The sequence below is a fragment of the Bos mutus genome, chromosome 1 (genome assembly GCF_027580195.1).
Source record: "Bos mutus isolate GX-2022 chromosome 1, NWIPB_WYAK_1.1, whole genome shotgun sequence".
In the NCBI taxonomy this organism is placed as follows: domain Eukaryota; kingdom Metazoa; phylum Chordata; class Mammalia; order Artiodactyla; family Bovidae; genus Bos; species Bos mutus.
Window position 1 is genome coordinate 65,433,277 of NC_091617.1, and position 15,860 is coordinate 65,449,136.

At 39.0% G+C, this 15,860-nt stretch overlaps 1 protein-coding gene across 1 annotated transcript in view; it reads left to right on the forward strand.

Annotated features, from left to right (window-relative positions):
* The window catches only part of EAF2 (ELL associated factor 2), a 55,763-nt gene extending 40,248 nt beyond the window's left edge, over window positions 1-15,515 (forward strand). Inside the window, exon 6 of the mRNA XM_005896075.2 lies at window positions 15,103-15,515. Within this exon, the coding sequence (XP_005896137.1) occupies window positions 15,103-15,149 (47 nt within the window). The 3' untranslated portion in view covers window positions 15,150-15,515. The remainder of the gene's footprint in view (window positions 1-15,102) is intronic.
* Window positions 15,516-15,860: the final 345 nt, after the last annotated feature.

A 15,860-nucleotide genomic window follows, 5' to 3' on the forward strand; every position in this document is an offset into this window, starting at 1 on the left:
TGCCAGTACCATGCTGTCTTTATGACTGTAGCTTTGTAGTAGAGCCTGAAGTCAGGCAGGTTGATTCCTCCAGTTCTCAAGATTGTTTTGGCTATTTGAGTTTTTTTTGTATTTCCGTACAAATTGTGAAAGTATTTGTTCTAGTTCTGTGAAAAATACTGTTGGTAGCTTGATAGGGATTGGATTGAATCTATAGATTGCTTTGGGTAGTATACTGATTTTCACTATACTGAGTCTTCCAGTCCATGAACATGGTATATTTCTCCATCTGTTTGCTTCCTCTTTGATTTCTTTCATCAGTGTTTAATAGTTTTCTATATATAAGTCTTCTGTTTCTTTAGGTAGATATATTCCTAAGTATTTTATTCTTTTTGTTGCAGTGGTGAATGGAATTGTTTACTTAATTTCTCCTTTTGTTTTCTCATTATTAGTGTATAGGAATGCAAGGGATTTCTGTGTGTTAATTTTATATCCTGCAACTTTACGACATTCATTGATTAGTTCTAGTAATTTTCTGGTGGAGTCTTCAGGGTTTTCTATGTAGAGGATCATGTCATCTGCAAACACTGAGAGTTTTACTTCTTCTTTTCCAATCTGGATTCCTTTTATTTCTTTTTCTGCTCTGATTGCTGTGGCCAAAACTTCCAAAACTATGTTGAATAGTAGTGGCAAGAGTGGGCACCCTTGTCTTGTTCCTGACTTTAGGGGAAATGCTTTCAATTTTTCACCATTGAGGATAATGTTTGCTGTCGGTTTGTCATTTATGACTTTTATTATGTTGAGGTATGGTTCCTCTATGCCTGCTTTCTGGAGGGTTTTTATTATAAATGGGTGTTGAATTTTGTCAAAGGCTTTCTCTGCATCTATTGAGATAATCATATGGTTTTTATCTTTCAATTTGTTAATGTGGTGTATTACGTTGATTGATTTGTGGATATGGAAGAATCCTTGCATCCCTGGGATAAAGCCCACTTGGTCATGATGTATGATCTTTTTAATATGTTGTTGGATTCTGTTTGCTAGAATTTTGTTAAGAATTTTTGCATCTGTGTTCTTCAGTGATATTGGCCTGTAGTTTTCTTTTTTTGTGGCATCTCTCTCTGGTTTTGGTATTAGGGTGATGGTGGCCTTATAGAATGAATTTGGAAGTTTACCTTCCTCTGCAATTTTCAGGGAAGAGTTTGAGTAGGTTAGGTGTTAGCCCTTCTCTAAATTTTTGGTAGAATTTAGCTGTGAAGCCATCTGGTCTTGGGCTTTTGTTTGCTGGAAGATTTTTGATTACACTTTCAATTTCTGTGCTTGTGAAGGGTCTGTTAAGATTTTCTATTTCTTCCTGGTTCAGTTTTGGAAAGTTGTACTTTTCTAAGAATTTGTCCATTTCTTCCAAGTTGTCCATTTTATTGGCATATAGTTGCTGATAGTAGTCTCTTATGATCCTTTGTATTTTTGTGTTATCTGTTGTGATTTCTCCATTTTCATTTCTAATTTTGTTGACTTGATTCTTCTCCCTTTGTTTCTTGATGAGTCTGGCTAATGGTTTGTCAATTTTATTTATCTTCTCAAAGAACCAGCTTTTAGCTTTGTTGATTTTTGCTATGGTCTCTTTTGTTTCTTTTGCATTTATTTCTGCCCTAATGTTAAAGATTTCTTTCCTTTTACTAACCCTGGGTTTCTTCATTTCTTCCTTTTCTAGTTGCTTTAGGTGTAGAGTTAGGTTATTTATTTGACTTTTTTTCTTGTTTCTTGAGGTAAACCTGTATTGCTATGAACCTTCCCCTTAGCACTGCTTACAGTGTCCCATAGGTTTTGGGTTGTTGTATTTTCATTTTCATTCATTTATATGCATATTTTGATTTGTTTTTTATTTCTTCTGTAATTTGTTGGTTATTCAGCAGCATGTTGTTCAGCCTCCATATGTTGGAATTTTTAATAGTTTTTCTCTTGCTCAGTTCAGTTCAGTCGCTCAGTCGTGTCCAACTCTTTGCAACCCCATGAATTGCAGCACGCCAGGCCTCCCTGTCCATCACCAACTTCCGGAGTTCACTCAAACTCACGTCCATCGAGTCAGTGATGCCATCTAGCCATCTCATCCTCTGTCGTCCCCAATTCCTCCTGCCCCCAATCCCTCCCAGCATCAGAGTCTTTTCCAATGAGTCAACTCTTCGCATGAGATGGCCAAAGTACTGGAGTTTCAGCTTTAGCATCATTCTTTCCAAAGAACACCCAGGGCTGATCACCTTTATAATGGACTGGTTGGATCTCCTTGTAGTCCAAGGGACTCTCGAGAGTCTTTTCCACAGTTCAAAAGCATCAATTCTGTGGCGCTCAGCTTTCTTCACAGTCCAACTCTCACATCCATCCGTGACCACTGGAAAAACCATAGCATTGACTAGATGGACCTTTGTTGGCAAAGTAATGTCTCTGCTTTTGAATATGCTATCTAGGTTGGTCATAACTTTTCTTCCAAGGAATGTGTCTTTTAATTTCGTGGCTGCAGTCACCATCTGCAGTGATTCTGGAGCCCAAAAAAATAAAGTCTGACACTGTTTCCACTGTTTCCCCATCTATTTCTCATGAAGTGATGGGACCAGATGCCATGATCTTTGTTTTCTGAATGTTGAACATTAAGCCAACTTTTTAATTCTCCTCTTTTACTTTCATCAAGAGGCTTTTTAGTTCCTCTTCACTTTCTGCCATAAGGGTGGTGTCATCTGCATATCTGAAGTTATTGATATTTCTCCTGGCAATCTTGATTCCAGCTTGTGCTTCTTCCAGCCCAGCATTTCTCATGATGTACTCTGCATATAAGTTAAATAAGCAGGGTGACAATATACAGCCTTGACGTACTCCTTTTCCTATTTGGAACCAGTCTAATGTTCTATGTCTAGTTCTAACTGTTGCTTCCTGACCTGTATATAGGTTTCTCAAGAGGCAGGTCAGGTTGTCTGGTATTCCCGTCTCTTGAAGGTAATTTTTTATAGTTTATTGTGGTCCACACAGTCAAGGGCTTTGGCATAGTCAATAAAGCAGAAATAGATGTTTTTCTGGAGCTCTCTTGCTTTTTCCATGATCCAGTGGATGTTGGCAATTTGATCTGTGGTTCCTCTGCCTTTTTCTAAAACAAGCTTTAACATCTGGAAGTTCAGTGTTCACGTATTGCTGAAGCCTGGCTTGGAGAATTTTGAGCAGTACCTTACTAGCATGTGCTGCTGCTGCTGCTAACTCGCTTCAGTCTGACTCTGCAACCCCATAGAAGGCAGCCCACCAGGCTCCCCCATTCCTGGGATTCTCCAGGCAAGAATACTGGAGTGGGTTGCCATTTCCTTCTCCAGTGCATGAAAGTGAAAGTGAAGTCGCTCAGTCGAGTCCGACTCTTAGTGACTAGCATGTGAGATGAGTGCAATTCATAACTGACATGTAATCTTACTGCATTGTGGTCAGAAAAGATGATCGGCATGATTACAGTTTTTTTGAATTTACCAAGGCTAGATTTGTGGCCCAGGCTGTGATCTATCCTGGAGAAGGTTCCATGTGCACTTGAGGAAAAGGTGAAATTCATTGTTTTGGGGTGAAATGTCCTGTAGATATCAATTAGGTCTACCTGGTCTATAGTATCTGGAGAAGGCAATGGCACCCCACTCCAGTACTCTCGCCTGGAAAATCCCATGGACAGAGGAGCCTGGTAGGTTGCAGTCCATGGGGTCACTAAGAGTTGGACATGACTGAGCGACTTCCCTTTCACTTTTCACTTTCATGCATTGGAGCAGGCAATGGCAACCCACTCCAGTGTTCTTGCCTGGAGAATCCCAGGGACGGGGGAGCCTGGTGCGCTGCCGTCTCTGGGGTCGCACAGAGTCAGACACGACTGAAGCGACTTAACAGCAGGTCTATTGTATCATTTAAAGTTTGTGTTTCCTTGTTAATTTTCTGTTTAGTTGATCTATCCATAGGTGTGAGTGGGGTATTAAAGTCTCCTACTATTATTGTGTTATTGTTAATTTCCCCTTTCATACTTGTTAGCATTTGCCTTACATATCACAGTACTCCTATGTTGGGTGCATATATATTTATAATTGTTATATCTTCTTCTTGGATTGACCCTTTGATCATTATATAGTGTCCTTCTTTGTCTCTTTTCACAGCCTTTATTTTAAAGTCTATTTTATCTGAATTGAGTATTGCTACTCCTGCTTTCTTTTGGTCTCTATTTGCATGGAATATCTTTTTCCAGCCCTTCACTTTCAGTCTGTATGTGTCCCTTGTTTTGAGGTGGGTCTCTTGTGGACAGCATATATAGGGGTCTGTTTTTGTATCCATTCAGCCAGTCTTTTGTCTTTTGGTTGGGGCATTCAGCCCATTTACATTTAAGGTAATTATTGATAAGTATGATCCCATTGCCATTTACTTTGTTGTTTTGGGTTCAAGTTTATATACCCTTTCTGTGTTTCCTGTCTAGAGAAGATCCTTTATCGTTTGTTGGAGAGCTGGTTTGGTGGTGCTGAATTCTCTCAGCTTTTGCTTGTCTGTAAAGATTTTGATTTCTCCTTCATATTTGAATGAGATCCTTGCTGGGTACAGTAATTTGGGTTGTAGGTTTCTCTCTTTCATAACTTTAAGTATGTCCTACCATTCCCTTCTGGCCTGAAGGGTTTCTATTGAAAGATCAGCTGTTATCCTTATGGGAATCCCCTTGTGTCTAATTTGTTGTTTTTTCCTTGCTGCTTTTAATATTTGTTCTTTGTGTTCGATCTTTATCAATTTGATTAATATGTGTCTTGGGCTGTTTTGCCTTGGGTTTATGCTGTTTGGGACTCTCTGGGTTTCTTGGACTTGTGTGACTATTTCCTTCCCCATTTTAGGGAAGTTTTCAACTTATTATCTCTTCAAGTATTTTCTCATGGTCTTTCTTTTTGTCTTCTTCCTCTGGGACTCCTATGATTCAAATGTTGGGATGTTTAACATTGTTCCAGAGGTCTCTGAAGTTGTCCTCATTTAATTCTTTTTTTCTTTTTTCCTCTCTGCTTCATTTATTTCTACCATTCTATCTTCTACCTCACTTATCCTATCTTCTACCTCCATTATTCTACTGTTGGTTCCCTCCAGAGTGTTTTTGATCTCATTTATTGCATTATTCATTATATATTGACTCTTTTTTATTTCTTCTAGGTCCTTGTTAAACATTTCTTGCATCTTCTCAATCCTTGTCTTCAGGCTATTTATCTGTAACTCCATTTTGTTTTCAAGATTTTGGATCATTTTCACTATCATTATTTGGAATTCTTTATCAGTAGATTCTCTATCTCTTCCTCTTTTGTTTGGTTTGGTGGGCATTTATCCTGTTCCTTTACCTGCTGGGTAGGTCTCTGCCTTTTCATCTTGTTTATATTGCTGTGTTTGGGGTGGCCTTTCCACATTCTGGCAGTTTGAGGTTCTTCTTTATTGTGGAGGTTCCTTGCTGTGGGTAGGGTTGGACAGGTGGCTTGTCAAGGTTTCCTGGTTAGGGAAGCTTGTGTCAGGTGTTCTGGTGGGTGGAGCTGGCGCTTCTGCAATGAAGTGTCCAGTAGTGAGTTTTGAGATGTCAGTGGGTTTGGTGTGACTTTGGGCAGCCTATATATTGAAGCTCAGAGCTATGTTCCTGTGTTGCTGGAGAATTTGTGTGGTATGTCTTGCTCTGGGACTTGTTGGCTCTTGGATGGTGTTTGGTTTCAATGTAGGTATGGAGGCTTTTGATGAGCTCTTATCAATTAATGTTCCCTGGAGTCAGAAGTTCTCTGGTATTCTCAGGTTTTGGACTTAAGCCTCCTGCCTCTGGTTTTCAGTCTTATTCTTACAGTAGCCTCAAGACTTTTCCATCTATACAGCACCAATGATGAAACATCTAGGTTAATGATGAAAAGTTTCTCCACAGTGAGGGACACCCTGAGAGGTTCACTCAGAATTACATGGAGAAGACAAGAGGAAGGAGGGAGATAGAAGTGACCAGGAGGAGAAGAGGGGGAATCAAAAGGGGAGAGAGCAAGCTAGCCAGTAATCACTTCCCTATGTGCTGTCCAGAGTCTGGACCCCTCAGAGATATTCACAGAGTTACACAGAGAAGAGAAGAGGGAGGAAGGAGACAGAGATGGCCAGGAGGAGAAAAGGGGGAATCAAAAGGAGCAAGACAGATCCAGGCAGTAATCAGTTCCCTAAGTGTTCTCCACAGCCCAGAACACACACACAAATTCACAGAGTTGGGTAGGGAAGAGTAGGGGGAGGGAGGTGATGGAGGCAACCTGGTGGAGAAAAAGGAGAGTCCAAAGGGGGAGAGAGCAATCAAGCCAGTAATCTCACTCCCAAACAAAAATGGGTACTGAAGATTGGGTTCTTAAAGGTACAAAATTGATAACAAATACCAAAAAGCAGAGATTAAAAATCTAGAGTAGAGGTTAGATTTTCAGAAATACAATATTAAAAAAAAAAAGTCACAAAAATTATAAATTTATATAGGAAGTTTGCTTTAAAAATAGGGTCTTTTTTTTTTTTTTGCAAGGTAATCAGTTCAGTTCAGTTCAGTGAATCGCAGCACGCCAGGCCTCCCTGTCCATCACTAACTCCTGGAGTTCACTCAAACTCATGTCCATCGAGTCAGTGATGCCATCCAGCCATCTCATCCTCTGTCGTCCCCTTCTCCTCCTGCCCCCAATCCCTCCCAGCATCAGAGTCTTTCCCAGTGAGTCAACTCTTCGCATGAAGTGACCAAAGTATTGGAGTTTCAGCTTCAGCATCATTCCTTCCAAAGAACACCCAGGACTGATCCCCTTTAGAATGGACTGGTTGGATCTCCTTGCAGTCCAAGGGACTCTCAAAAGTCTTTTCCAACACCACAGCTCAAAAGCATCAATTCTTCAGCGCTCAGCTTTCTTCACAGCCCAACTCTCACATCCATACATGAACCACTGGAAAAACCATAGCCTTGACTAGATGGACCTTTGTAGGCAAAGTAATGTCTCTGCTTTTGAATATGCTATCTAGCTTGGTTGTAACTTTCCTTCCAAGGAGTAAGTGTCTTTTAATTTCATGGCTGCAGTCACCATCTGCAATGATTTTGGAGCCCCCAAAAATAAAGTCTGACACTGTTTCCCCATCTATTTAACCATGAAGTGATGGGACCAGACGCCATGATCTTCATTTTCTGAATGTTGAGCTTTAAGCCAACTTTTTCACTTTCCTCTTTCACTTTCATCAAGAGGCTTTTTAGTTCCTCTTCACTTTCTGCCATAAGGGTGCTGTCATCCGCAAATCTGAGGTTATTGATATCTCTCCTGGAAATCTTGATTCCAGCTTGTGCTTCTTCCAGCCCAGCGTTTCTCACGATGTACTTTGCATATAAGTAAAATAAGCAGGGTGACAATATACAGCCTTGACTTACTCCTTTTCCTATTTTGAGCCAGTCTGTTGTTCCATGTCCAGTTCTAACTGTTGCTTCCTGACCTGCTTACAGGTTTCTCAAAAGGCAGGTCAGGTGGTCTGGTATTCTCATGTCTTTCAGAATTTTCCACAGTTTATTGTGATCCATGCAGTCAGAGGCTTTGGCATAGTCAAAGCAGAAATAGATGTTTTTCTGGAACTCTCTTCCTTTTCTATGATCCTGCAGATGTTGGCAATTTGATGTGTGGTTCCTCTGCCTTTTCTAAAACCAGGTTGAACATCTGGAAGTTCACAGTTCATGTATTGCTGAAGCCTGGCTTGGAGAATTTTGAGCATTACTTTACTAGCGTGTGAGATGAGTGCAATTGTGCGGTAGTTTGAGTATTCTTTGGCATTGCCTTTCTTTGGGATTGAAATGAAAAGTGACCTTTTCCAGTCCTGTGGCCACTGCTGAGTTTTCCAAATTTGCTGGCATATTGAGTCCATCACTTTCACAGCATCATCTTTCAGGATTTGAAATAGCTCAAGTGGAATTCCATCACCTCTACTAGCTTTGTTCATAGTGATGCTAAGGCCCACTTGACTTCACATTCCGGGATGTCTGGCTCTACGTGAGTTATGACACCATCAATAGATTATAAAAACAAAAATTAAAGGATTAATAGAGGACTTAAAAAGTAAAAAAAAATTTTTTTAATTCAAAAAATGATAATAGTAAAAATATATCTAGGACTTTCTCTGGAGCTGTTGCAGACAGTGTGGGGTCAGTTCATTTTCAGATAGTTTGGCTCTCTGGCTTATACTTCTCAAGATCTATAGGCCCCTTCCTATGTTAGTCGGTGTAGTTAGTCGGTGCTAACTACAGGGTTTTAATCTGTTGCACGTGTCACTTCCAAAGCGGTTCCCTCTGTTTATTTTAGCTTCTGTTTGCTGGTCTCTTCGGTGTCTAATTTCTACCCTGACACAAGGGGGCGATGGTGGTCACTTTTTTAGGCTCACTTGTTCAGTCGTGCTTTGGGGAGGGAGGAACACTGCAAACAAATATCAGTGGCGTGTGTGGGGAGTGCTTGCAGTGTTTTAGCCACACTGGGTTTGCTCACGGTGTGTGTGCTTTCATGGTCTACAGTTTTCAGGCTATAGGTTGCTCTGCTGGGAACTGTCTGAGGCGGACCCTGGGTTGCATACACTTCCCAGGTCTAAGCCACTCAGGTTCAGGTTCTCAGGTACTCCACAAAGGTGCAGACTTGGTTGGGCCTGCGTTTTGTGCCCTTCCCAGGTCCGAGCAGCTGAGGTGGCCAGGTGCTTGGCGAGAACAGTCACCCCCAGGTGCGGGGGTGCATCTTATCACCTCCCCTGTCCCAGCCGCTCAGTTTTCTGGGTGTACGATGGGCACGCCTTCTCAGGTGTGCCATGTGTCTCTTCTGGGGAGCTAATCTCTGGCTGTGACCATCCTGGCGGATGTCAACCGTCCAAAATCCCAAGAATTCTTGGTCAGCAATGAAACCTGCTTACAGTTTGGTAGAGGATGCCTGTCTGGGGCTGCGATTGCCCCCTTCCAGCTCTGGCTGCCCTCGCCTGCCTGCCTGTCTCCGGCAGGGGATGGGCCAGTCCGCCGCTGTCTAGCTCTGTTCAGTCCTTTGTTCTGTGAGCGGGCCTGGCGGTGTCTTAGGTTAGGGCTTTTCCCGGGATAGTTTTTTTTTTTTTTTTTCCTCTCTCTCTCTCTCCTTTTTTTTTCTTCTCTCTCTCTCTCTGGCTATCCCACAGTCTGGGTTCCTATCTCAAGTTAGTTCCCTCAGATTGCCCTCGGGGCATTCAGGCCTGATCCTTACCCTAAGCAATGCAGCCCCCGCCTCCCTGTCCAGCCCCCACTTACTAGTGGCGGATGCTAGTGTCTGGGCTGCTTCTCCACTGGGAGCTGCTGTTAGGCACGTAATCTGTGGGCTTTAATTATTTATTTATTTATTCTTCCTCCCAGTTATGTTGCCCTCTGAGATTCCAAAACTCCCCACAGACCCGCCTGTGAGAGGGTTTCCTGGTGTTTGGAAACTTCTCTCTTTTTATTTTATTTTATTTTTAAACTTTACATAATTGTATTAGTTTTGCCAAATATCAAAATGAATCCGCCACAGGTATACATGTATTCCCCATCCTGAACCCTCCCCATACCATCCTTCTGGGTCGTCCCAGTGCACTAGCCCCAAACATCCAGTATCGTGCATCGAACCTGGACTGGCATCTCATTTCATACATGATATTTTACATGTTTCAATGCCATTCTCCCAAATCTTCCCACCCTCTCCCTCTCCCACAGAGTCCATAAGACTGTTCTATACATCAGTGTCTCTTTTGCTGTCTCATACACAGGGTTATTGTTACCATCTTTCTAAATTCCATATATATGCGTTAGTATACTGTATTGGTGTTTTTCCTTCTGGCTTACTTCACTCTGTATAATAGGCTCCAGTTTCATCCACCTCATTAGAACTGATTCAAATGTATTCTTTTTAATGGCTGAGTTAATACTCCATTGTGTATATGTACCATAGCTTTCTTATCCATTCATCTGCTGATGGACATCTAGGTTGCTTCCATGTCCTGGCTATTATAAACAGTGCTGTGCCCGAGACGAATCTCCATCCCTACCTCTTTTGTCTCTCTTTTTATCTTCTATATTTTGTCCTACCTCCTTTCGAAGACAATGGGCTGCCTTTCTGGGTGCCTGATGTCCTCTGCCAGCATTCAGAAGTTGTTTTGTGGAATTTGCTCAGCGTTCAAATGTTCTTCCGATGAATATTTGGGGGAGAAAGTGGTCTCCCCATCCTATTCCTCCACCATCTTAGGACCACCCCGTGTCTATTCAATGTTGTACTGAAGGTTCTGGAAAAATACAATAAAACAAGTAAAGGAAATGAAAGTAAGAATTGGAAACAAGAAATAAAATAATCCTTATTTGTAGACAATATAATTGTCTACATAGGAAATCCAAAGGAATCAACAAGCTATAGAAATAATAAAAGAATTTAGAAATATTTTGGATATAAAAATGTTATGGAGAGATCAGCAGCTATTTTGTTATACCAGTAATAACAAATTGGAATTTAAAAAAATAGTGAATTTCTTTTCTTGATATAATTTATCCAAACTGTAGGTTTCCTAATAAGAGGAAATAAACCCTTTTTTACTGTTACTATAGTCATCCAATTTCAACCTTAGCAGACTCAACACCCTTTTTCATAACATAATTTAAATCCCTTTTACTAACATGAAATGAATTTAATAGTTTGATATCATCTAAAAGATATACATCTTTGAAAATGATTAATATAATATTAAGACAAACATTTATAGTAAGGTAATATATATTCTATTTTGTTCAGGCATGGCCAGAAGATGCAACAAAGTGCTATATGTTTGCCCTTACTTTTAATGATTATATGTGGGATTAAGAGAAGCAAGACAATATTCAACTCATATGTTCGTAATATTTCTTATTTAACTTGTTAAAATAAGGAGTGGGAAAGTATATACATTATATTCATAGAATTGCATACACAGACACATTTTGAAGGGCAGTATTGCTGACCCACAGACATTGAGCAGCATAGATAATTGCTGTGTTTTCAAAAACAGTTTTAAAAAATCTTTGTAAGATTCTGAAAAAAAATAAAGTTTTCTTTCAGTTTATCTATCAAGGATGATAGTTACAGCCTTATAAATTTTGTGTGTCTGTGTTAGTCACTCAGTCATGTCCAACTCTTTGTGACCCCATGGACTATATAGCTCACCAGGGCTCTCTGTCTAGGAATTCTGTAGGCCAGAATACTGGAGTGAGTTGCCATTGCCTTCTCCAGGGGATCTTCCTGACCCAGGGACTGAACCCTGGTCTGTATTGCAGGCAGATTCTTTACAGTCTGAGCCACCAGAGAAGCCCTTGTAAATTTTAGAGAATTTTAAATCTATACAAAAGAATACTTTTAGTGTCTAAGAATGCAATTAGTCCTGGCCTTAAAATTACAACCAGATCTTACAAGTACATGAACATCCAACTGGACTTTCAAAAGTTTTGCAGAATATAGAAGAGTTCTTTATTGTGCATGGCAGTTCTTGCTTTGGTAGATATTTAAGCTTCCAAAATTCCCCTTCCACAGTGTGCCACTAGCAATCTATGAAGCAGTCTGCAAGTCACTGGGACAAGCAATCTCTCACATACATTTCTGTAACATCTACTAAAGGAGCAGTATTGCTCTCATTGAGAAACATTGGTTTAGGTATCAGAATGCATTTGCTATGGGTAAACTCTTTTTCCCAAGTTGTAATTACCATTTTAATTGAAAACCTATTTTCTTTACTAAGCATCTCATATTCAAAGGCTAATCTCATATCTACATAACTGAACATTTCAACCAACAGCATTTGTAATACTGTGCTTATAACCTCCGTAGAATGAAGTCTATTAAGAAAAGTGGAACTCAGGACATTTGGGTTTCTGTCACTTGAGAATCTCATTGTACCGATATCACATAAAGTTGAACATTCTTATGCCATACAATAATTGCATAATAAGTAGAAACTTGAGCCTTGAAAATGACAAAATGGTCCTGTGAGACCTTTAGCAGGTTTCTTTATCAAATCACATAATTAGTTCTGGAGTACATGCAATGGGCTAAGTTGTCTTACAAGTTATATAGAGCCTAAAAACTATTCCTATTAATTTGGATATTAATTTTAGAATATATCAGCTTTTGTTGATTGTGGAGTAGTTTAAAAATAGAAAAAAATTTTAACCATTTAAATTTACTACCCAAAAGATTTATCCAATCCTATAGCTCCAAATAAACCCCCTATAATCAATGACTCCCAGATAGTTTTCAGGTCTAGCCTTACCTTGAGCTTCAGATTTATATATACAATTGTATATACCATATATACTTGAATATTTACTAGGTATTGAAAATGTACATTTTAAAAATTGAACTTGTGATTTTTCTTACATAGTCTTGTAATCTGCTGCTTCTCATCTCAGTAAATGATACCACAATTTATCCAGTTGGTAAGACCAGAAGACTTGAGGGTCATTCTTCACTTTTCTCTTTCTCTTATGCACTAAGTCTAATACTGTTGATAGGCCTGTAAGCTCTATCTTCAGAGCAAATTATAAATCTGACCACTGATCACCACCTTCACCTGAATCACCTGAGTCTAAAACCAATATTATTTCTTCTTTCCCAGTTTTATTGAGATGTAATTGACATACAGCACTGTATAATTTTAAAGTATACAACTGTTTGACTACATACATCCCGAAATGATTACCACAATAGTTTTAGTGAATATCCATCATCACATATAGATAAAACATCAAAGAAATAGGAAAAAAAACTTTTTTTCTTTGTGATGAGAACTCTTAGGATTTACTCTCTTAACAGTTTTCTTTTATAACACACAATAGTGTTAATTATTTTTATCATGTTATGCATTACATCCCTAGTATTTATCTTATAGCTGGAAGTTTGTACCTTTTGATTGCCTTTTAGCTAATTCCCTCATCCTCCACCCCCTACTTTCAGTAGCCACAAACCTGATTTTTTCTATGAGTTTCAATATATTTATTAAATATATATGTTACATCTATATATTTAAATGTGATCACATTGAAAAGTCTAGTTGTCATCTATCACCATAGAAAGATGTAACATAGTTGTTGACTATATTCTTCCTACTGTAAATTTCAAACTTGTAACATATGTTTTATAACTGAGAGTTTATACAACTTGCTCTCCTTCACCTTTTTCTCTCCTCACTCTACCCACCTCCACTTTGGCACCTGTTTCAGTATTTGTCACTCTGTTTCTCTGTATATTTGTTCATTTGTTTTGTTCTTTAGATTCTACATATAAATGAAATCATACAGTATTTGTCTTTCTCAAAGACAATATTATATCTTACATGAGAAACTGTATAGACTCATAACTAAATGTCCTCCCTGATTCCATATTTCTTCCACACCATTATAGTCTGTTCACTGATATACAGTGTTTAAGTCAGTTGCCTTTTTTAAATTTTCTAATGAATTGAAAGTGAAAGTCGCTTAGTCGTGTCTGACTCTTTGAGACCCCATGGACTATATACAGCCCATGGAATTCTCCAGGCCAAAATACTGGAGTGGGTAGCCTTTTCCTTCTCCAGGGGATCTTCCCAAATCAGGGCTCGAACCCAGGTCTCCCTCTTCACAGGCAGATTCTTTACCAGCTGAGCCACCAGGGAAACCCAATAATACTGAAGGGGGTAGCTTATCCCTTCTCCAGCAGATCTTCCCGACCCAGGAATTGAACCAGGATCTCCTGCATTGCAGGAGGATTCTTTACCAGCTTGAGCTACAATGAATTGAGTCCCCATTATATTTCAAACAAAATTCAAAGGTTCTACCATGACCTACACACTATTTGTTGTTAAGTCACTAAGTCGTGTCCAACTCTTTTGTGACCCCATGAACTGTAGTCCACCAGACCCTTCTGTCCATGGGATTTCCCAGCAAGAATGCTGGTGAGTTACCAGTCCTTCTCCTGTGGTCTTCTGGATATCTTTATGACCTATTTCCTAACATTCTTTTCCTCATTCTTTCTAGTCTAGCCAGAGTGGTATTCTTGCTGTCTGAGAACACAAAAAGCATGCTTCCGCCTTGGGGCATTTATATTTGCTTTTTCCTGATCCTGGACAGTTTCCTCCATACTCATGTATTTTCATGCGTCTCTCCCTACATTTGGATCTCTAATGTCCCACCCTGAGGAGGCTTTCCTAACTCCCCTATCTAAAATATTACCTCCCACCCTCTTTCCATACCCATCTAAATTGCATAATATTTATCTCTACTTAGGATAAATATTACATAATATACGTGTTTATTGTTTGTCTCCTCCACTGGAATATAAGTTCCATGCTGTAAGCACGTGGATAAATTACGAAAGATTCAATGATGAGTTACTCTTAACATATACTATTTAATGACTGACTGAATTTGAAATAATTACACAACTCTCTTTCACTCTTCGAAATAGTCTGATCTTCTAAACCAATGGTCCCCAACCTTTTTGGCACTAGGGACAAGTTTTGTGGAAGACAGTTTTTCCACAGTCAGTGTCAGGGGTGGGGGGAATGGTTTGGGATGATTCAAGCACAACACATTAGAGTTATTTTGCCACCGCTGATCTGACAAGAGGCAGAACTCAGGAGGGAATGTGAAGGTGGGGAGTGGCTGCAGAAATAAAGCTTCGCTCACTCCCTCACTCGCCACTCACCTCCTGCTGTGTGGCCAGCTCTTAACGGGCCACAGACCAAAACCTGTTCTTGGCCCTGGCCATTGGCAACCCCTATACTAAACTACATTTTCTCATTTCTTATGTAATTAAGTCAGTGGTATAAAAGAAGGGTGATGTTGGTGTGTGAAAGAAGACTAAAATAGACACCAAGTGATACTAAAACTGCTGAAGATTAATGGTTTGTCTTTTCTTTACAGGCATTATTAATTAGTTACTACTGATGTGACTAATAATCAGATTGCTTATTCTATAATTTAAGAATATAATGCTGACTAAACAGGATCACCTTGGGGTTATATATTGCAAAATATCTGTGTTATCAAAAAACATTAAAATATTAAATATTTGATTACTAGAGTTTTGCTTTTTTTTATTTTAGGAAATGATTTGCAGCTGAGTGAATCAGGAAGTGACAGTGATGACTGAAAAAATATTCAGCTATAAGTGTAAAATTTGCAAGATGTGATAATTTATCTTAGGAATAAAAATTTCTAAGACTGAGGAAAATGTATCCTAACTTTGATAATAAATTTAATCTGATTCAGAATTTTCAGTTGATGTTACATTTTTTACCTTTTATGGGTACCAGCATTTTCATGTGTTTTTATTTAATCTTAACAAAACTCTCATGAAGTTTTACAGATGAGAAAACAAACTCAGAGTTTAAGTTACTTGCCCATGTATTGTTAGTTAACCAGTGGCAGATCAGGTGTTCTAAAGTTCAAGTTCACTGTTCTGTTTTACCACACTCCTGTCTTCAATTGTGAAATGTCAAAACTTGATTTGTAATAAACGTCCTGGTTTTAATTATGTCTCTGAGCCTTTCTGATATTCCTTAAATTTTGGTTGAAAATTAAGCTAAAATTGAGGGTTAAGATGAAGCTAAGTAGTTGTTTTAATGAAATTGTTATTGCTCACATATTTTATCATTTTCTCATCTCTTTGATATTGTTTAATCCTTTTATTTTGCTTTTAAGATAAAAATAAGCAGTTATGTTAATGAGATAAATACTTAATCTTTATACCTGTAACATTTTTGAATTTGAGGGAAATATAAACACCAGATGGAGAGTCACTAATGAACAGCAAGTTTTTTATTTAATTAATAAACTTTATTTTGAAGAACAGTTTTAGTTT